This window comes from Echinops telfairi, unplaced genomic scaffold (genome assembly GCF_000313985.2).
Source record: "Echinops telfairi isolate 266 unplaced genomic scaffold, ASM31398v2 ScPeMD7_2291;HRSCAF=2852, whole genome shotgun sequence".
In the NCBI taxonomy this organism is placed as follows: Eukaryota; Metazoa; Chordata; class Mammalia; order Afrosoricida; family Tenrecidae; genus Echinops; species Echinops telfairi.
The window spans coordinates 30248216-30255032 of NW_022106189.1; the positions used below are offsets into that span (position 1 = coordinate 30248216).

At 47.6% G+C, this 6817-nt stretch overlaps 1 protein-coding gene across 1 annotated transcript in view; it reads right to left on the bottom strand.

Moving 5' to 3' along the window:
• Positions 1-6811, bottom strand: part of KCTD19 (potassium channel tetramerization domain containing 19) — a 29738-nt gene extending 22927 nt beyond the window's left edge. Inside the window, exons 1-2 of the mRNA XM_045293759.1 lie at positions 6796-6811; positions 4689-4985 (exon numbers count right to left, since the gene is read on the bottom strand). Coding sequence (XP_045149694.1) covers positions 4689-4985; positions 6796-6798 — 300 coding nt within the window. The 5' untranslated portion in view covers positions 6799-6811. The remainder of the gene's footprint in view (positions 1-4688; positions 4986-6795) is intronic.
• Positions 6812-6817: the final 6 nt, after the last annotated feature.

Below are 6817 nucleotides of genomic sequence, written 5' to 3' on the forward strand. Positions count from 1 at the left end.
ATGAAAAAATAATAGTAATTTATAAATGATCAACAGTTCGTGAGGGAAGGGGGGCGGGGAGAGAGGGGGAAAATGAGGAGCTGGTACCAAGGGCTCAAGTAGAAAGTAAATGCTTTGAGAATGATGGTGGCCACAAATGTACAAGTGCGCTTGACACGGTGGACGGATGTGTGGATCGTGATAAGAGTTGTACGAGCCCCCAATAAAATGATTTTTAAAAGAAAAAAATGTGCTGAAAAACCCGGCTTATATGTGAGCATAGACAGTACAATGTGTGGTCTTGTGTGTCTGGCTTTCTTCACTTGTTCGGTGCCAGTGATGTGGTTCCGACTCAGAGCGGCTCTATGGGCTACAGAGGAAAGCACCGTCCAGTCCTGTGCCACCCTCACCACTGCCGCTGTTTGCGCCCATTGCTGTTGCCACTGGGTCAATCCAGCTCCTGGAGGCTCTCCTTATTTGCCATTACCCGTCTACTTATTTCTTTGTGAGGTGCCATCCATCTGTCCCGACCCCGAGTGACCTGTGCACGAAAGAATGAAACACTGCCCAGTCCTGCGCCAGCCTCCCCATCGTCCCTGTGCTGAGCCCATTGTTGCAGCCACGTGTCCATCCATGTGGCGGGCCTTCCTCCTTTTCATGTCCCTCTGCTTCATCAAACACGATAGTTCCTTAAAGACCATAAAGCTCAGGGCACATGTCTTTTATGATAGTTATGCTGAACTACCATTTGATTTTAAGAAAACATCAACGGATATTTTTGGTTTGAGTTTTAAAAGATTATATCAGGGCAATAGTTTAAAAAAATCATCCAAGCTCCTTAGCTGCAGAAAGCTTAGAGTCTATGAGCATTTGAAAGTTCTTTCTGCATTTCCCCTCCTTTGATCCTGATTCTACTATAGAATCTTTGATCAAAATATTTAGTAATGGGAGCCAGGCATCATCCAGCTCTTCTGGAATCATGACAAAGGAGACCGTTGTTCAGGAAGGCAATTAGCCCCAAATTCCATATCCTCTGCCCAATCCTGACTTTCCTTCTTTCTCTGTTGCTCCAGGCAAAGACAGACCAATCTTTGTGTGAACTTGATGGCTGATCGAAAGCCCTCGAGACCCCAAGGGCTACATAATATATATTTTCCCTTTCTTGGTAGTGTTCTTTGAAGAGCAAAAATAAATACATAATATTCTATTGATTTCTTTTGTTGTTCTTGTGCCTTTGGTGCTTTACCCAAGAAACCAAGGTCCAATGATCTTTTAAAAAAACTTACAGCGTCTTCTTTCTTCAAACATCTTCAACTGAGACCTACAATATTTAGAATCCATTTCTAGGTGCTCCCTGTGGGCCATTGAGTTGATGCTGACTCATAGCAACCACATAGGACAGGGTAGAACTGCCTCCTGCGTTTCTGAGACTTTAACTCTGGATGAGAGTCGAGAGTCGTCTTTCCCCCCAGGAGTGGCTGGTGGTTTCCAGCGGCTGGCCTTGTGTATCACAGTCAAATGCATAACCACCACACCACCTGGTCTCCTTACCACGGCGGCCTACATGACTGTAATATCTGAGCCCTGGCCACCTCTGACCTCCTCTGTCTTTGACATCTCTGCTTCTCATTTTCCCCTACAATGGCCTCCTTGCCTCCTCCTGGCTGCTCCAATCTCCTCTACTGTGCCACATGCCTAGAAGCTGTTTCTTCAGACATCTGCAGGGCTTGCCCCTCTTTCATTCACATATCTATTCAAATCCCACCTTGTCAGTGCACCTGTCAATCTGCGGGCACCTGCCTTAGCCTCAACTAATTGTGATTTCCTTATTCAGCCTTATTTTACCTTCATAGCACAAGGGAGGGGCCTTCAAAAGGCTCATGGGAAAATGGAATGGAAAGATACTGAAATCCACCAACTTCTTGAAGCCCCCTGGGATTCCCACCTAACCTTACACCGTTCACGACGTTATCTCTTGGGCTTGGCATGGGGTAGGTGATCAAATAGGTGGCATGTGGATTGTCATCTTTGAAATCTTTATGAATTTTTTTTCTTTTTGTGGGAGATCCCCACCTCTCACCCCCGCCACCCCATGAGTGAAGTGAATTTAGAACAGAAACATTTAGAGGCAGCCCCTGTCTGAGGGGATGGTGAAGGGCAATATGCTTTCCAATCAGGACAGAGGATACAGGCCACAGCTAACAGCTTAGAGGCTGAGGGTGGGTGGAGTTGCAGGGTAGGAAGGATGGGATGTTAGGATGTGGGTCCCCCCTTCCTTCAACTTGCTGACTCATTCTATATAACTGTCCAGCAGAACCTACCACAGTTCAGATAATCCCAAATTCAGTTGGCCAACGTCCACTTCCATTGCCAGGGGTTGAATCTGGGAGGACTGCACAGTGAGGAACACTGAGCGATTTGAACAGGCTAAGTCTATGTCACATACGGTTGTAGCCACAAGCTGCATGTGGCTAGTCAGCGCTTGGAATGCTGCTAGTCTGAACCTCAACATGCTGTAAGCATGAAATGCAAACTGGATTATGTAGGAGGCTTAGTGTACATAAAATATCCAAATGTACAAATCAATTCTCTGTTGGAATGATCATTTTTTCAATAGCTTGATTTATGAAACGTAATCAAATGAATGTCCCCCTTTTAAAAATGATTCGTTCTTTACTGTGACGACTGGAAACTTTTGAAGTACGCACGTGGCTCGCAATTTGTGCCTTCGCTGTTTCTTTCTTTTTGAGAAGTTTTATTGATGTATAACTTATGTACCCTCCAACTCGATGATCTGTGCAATCATCACCACCATCAATTCCAGAACGTTTTCTTCCATGACGTTTCTATTGTCTCACCGAGGTTCTCCCTAAAGCCTGCAGGGGTGGTATCAGGTACCCCCAATCAGTTCAGTAAATACTGGCCGGATGCCCTACGTCAGGCTGCTTGAGAAGGTCCTTAGGCTAGAATTGGTGGATATTTTGTACACGGAGGCAAGAACCCGAGTATCTGGACAGACATTGCCCACCCACTGCCATGCAGCTGGATTCTGACTCCTAGTGATCCTGGTACAGGGTTTCCAAGGCTGTAGGTCTTTAAGGGAGCAGATCGCCTCCTCCTTTTCCCTTGTTGGTGCTCCTGGTGGGTCTGAACTGCTGGCCTTGCAGTTAGTAGCCTGCTGCACTACCAAGGCTCCTTAAGGAAAGGCATAAGCAGGTGGGGAAAGGATGGCCATGTTGAGGCTGTTGATTGGCTGGTGGTGACGGTTGGGTCCCCAGCTGTATTTACATTCTGCTTCAAGGAATAAAAAAACACCACTTGAATTGGGCCAGCCCAACTGTTTATTTCTTTGAAAACACCAGCTTTTAAAGTACCAGCACTTTGCTTCCACAGTTTATTTTAGGTAGACAGATTCTCCAGGATTTTAAAATATCTCCTGTGCTCACACGACTTGGAACTTTGGAACTGGATCAGCGCCTTGGCCTTGAAATCCTTCCCTCCTGTTTACAAGTTGCTTCTCAGCTTTTTATTTTCTCCCTCCCCCACCATTGACATGAGGACAGCAAAGGGATTAAGGGTTGAATAAACACTTTGTTGAACAAGCCTGCAGACTTGGAAATGAGGCTTTAAAAGAGAACCTCTTTGATTTTCTGCAATGAGCATGCTATTCCTCTGCCTCACACACGAAGAGGCCTTGGCAGCGAGTCCTCAGCAGTTTTGACATGCCTGGCCACTGAAGTGGTTTGCAGCCACTGGTAAGCACATCTAGTCCTCCATTTCTGGGGAAGTGGCAAATAATTTAAACTCAAGGAAAGTCCCTTGAAAAATAAATACCAGTAAATAAATAAAAAGAATAAGGTGACAACTTGCACTGGAGTATGTTATGGGTTTTTGAGCCCCAAATATATACAATGATCTTTCAGAGAAAACACGGAATGGTTTCACAAGGAGTGCCCATCAAACTATGCACCATGAAGTGCTGTCCTTCCTCTGGCCCCCAGATATACTTGGTCCGCCTTGCATTTCTTCTAAGAGCTTTTGGGGAAGCTCAGCTGGTGGTCCTGAGTTCTACTGTTGTGGTTTCTGGGTTCCTCAGTGTGGAGCAGTAGAAAGTAAGGCTTTGTCCAGAGAGTGGTCAATGATCCTTCCTAGTCCTAAGATTGAATTTCTCGCTGTTGTAAAATATTTTCTGTGTGTGTGTGTGTGTGTGTGTGTGTGTGTGTGACATTTCGGTGGTCTAGAAGCAAAGGCACTTACAGTTTTTACTCACAGTGAGAAACCCAGGTGCTTCTTGGGTAACAGAGAAGATCCTGTGTGAATTTTGTGAGAAGCGATATTTTTTCCTTTTGAGAAGCAATAGTCTTGAAGCTCCTATCTTACATCTTAGACACGGTGTATAATTTCTACAGCTTTCTCCTTTCAAAATTCAACCACGAAAATAGGCAGAAGCTTAAAGTAGGGCTCCCAAGGGCCAACAGCACCCTCTGAGACCGTGAAGGGCAAGCCCCATCCAGATCTGGGTGGCTGCTGGGATAGATAAGTCAGAGTGGGGATGTTGTCCTTTATTAAGAACATATTACTTATCACTTTAACTCATGTCTCACACTTTCCCGCTAAGAAGATCAGCTCAGCAACTGATAAGTCAGCTAAGACAATACTTGGCAATGTCAGGCTGGCTACAGGGCCCCAGGAAGACAAGGGCATCTTACCTGTAATAACGGCATCAGCTGCAAACCTAGTGCTTGCTCATACAGCAAGTTCAGCTCTGCGCAACTGGAAAAGGAGAGTTTGGAGGTGTAGAGGTAGTAGTGCACGTGTCTAAATGTGGAGCCATCCCTGTCGATGAAGAGCCGCTGTCTGTCAGAAGCAGTCAAGGCCAAAGCCTCTTTCCACAACAGGGAGTCAGGAAACTGAGCAAGCTTGCTTCTGGGCACTGAGAAATGCCAGCCCCCAACGTTGAAGTGAACTAAGTCCTCTGCTGAATCATGAGGCATGGCAGGTTCCTCCTGAAGGGTGGAAAAAGGAATTACTCAAAAGGAAATAACGGACACGAGACAGCAAAAGAAGACTATTTCTAGATGTAGAGGACACAATCTTGTATAGATTAATTCCCAAAGAACCCAAGATGAGACTTTCTATTCCCATAAAGAGTTACAGTCTCGGAAACCCATGGGGGCAGTTCTAGCCTGTCCTATAGGGTCACTATGAGTCGGGATCAACTCGATGGCAGTGGGTTTGGCTTTTTGAGAGCTGGTGAACCAGCTCAGCCGTTTCTTTCTTTCTGAGCAAACACAGGTGTGACAGGAAGGTCTTAGTTCCAGACTGAGCCTCCTTCCAGCAAACCCACCCAACAGCCTACAGGCCTGGAGATCCGTTCTTGTCACAACTGTAGCCCAGAAAGCCCTATGGAGGCAGTTCCATTCTGCCGCACAAAGTCTCTCTCTGGGTGAAAAATCCACGTGACAGCTCCCAGCAATCAGCAACAAGGTGGTAGGTTTCTGGATATTCGCTGTACAATACTTACAACCTTGCTGAGAGTTTTAAAATGTACATAAAATTTGGGGGGGGGGTGAAAGAAGTGAGGGTGAAAGCCAGCATTACTTTTTTTTTTTGACAGCGAAGAAGAAAAAAACCCCAAAACATGTAACCAAGCGGGTGGGTGCCTTTCTCTCACGGTAAGCCTGGTGTAAATAAGAAGATCAAAAGAATAGCAATTACAGATGCCAGTTGAGGCTGAAAAAGGCGAGAAAAAAATGACAAATTGTAAAACGGTGTTGTGACTCACAGAAGCAGGAGCTAATCCAGGCTTCTCTTTGAGTCCGGGTTCTTCTAAAAGTGAGTAAAGCTGAACCTGACAGAGGAATTTAGGACTCTACCCAAGTAGGGGCGACGGGGGTGTGTGTGCACACAGTCACCAGTGCCTCTGGTTTTTGCTTTCTGCCTCTGGAGAGCAGACAGTCAGTCATTCTCCTGAAGGCGGAGTGGCTGACCGAGCGCTCTGAGGAATTAATCGCGCACCGCGGAGGTTTTCGATGCCAGAGAAAACCTGCTCTTTGACGGAAGGTGAGCCAAAGGTGAGTCTTAGTTCCTCCGTTCTTATTAAACACCTGTATGACAAGGAGGGCTTAACTCAGGATGTTGCTTCCTTCCCCACTCTCCTGCCCAGGCTGGGATTAGGGTTGATCAGAATTCTCTCGGCCTAGGGAGAGCCGCAGGTTCCAGGCAAGTTGGGGGAGAAAGAGCGAGTACTTGGGAGACACAGGGTTAGACTGTACGAAACGAGGTAGACCTGGAGCCATCACCCCATCCCTCAGAGCATCATTCTTTTCTACTCTGACTCTTCACCCCTAAAGGAGGACCTTCCAAATACCTTCCCAGCCTGGAACTCCTTCCTGCGCCAATGACCCCCAACTCCCCAGAGCCCAGTTAGTCAGGGGACCAGAGCTCTACGTGTCCTCAAGACCCAGGAGCAGCCATCCTCCCTCAGCGCGGGAGCCCCCCCACCCCCACCCCTTCCTCAGCGGCGCGACTGCACGACGTTCTAGAACAGTCCGAATCGCCTTGACCCTGGGATCCGGGCTGGTCCCCTAACCTCGCCTCAGCATCCCCCAGAGGGCTAGGGTCTGAAGCCACACCCCGAAGTCAGCTCCCTCTCCTCACACCTCAAAACCAGCCCCGGAGCCCCTTCAACACTGGAGCCGCCCCTCCACGCGAATCAGAGCCGGGTTCCCGACCCCGTCATCCCGATGACCTGCCCCGACGCCCCCCGGTTCGCCGATTTCGTGTTTGGCGCCCCCTTCAGGGTGGGCTCCATACCATAGTCCGGCCTACCGCGGCG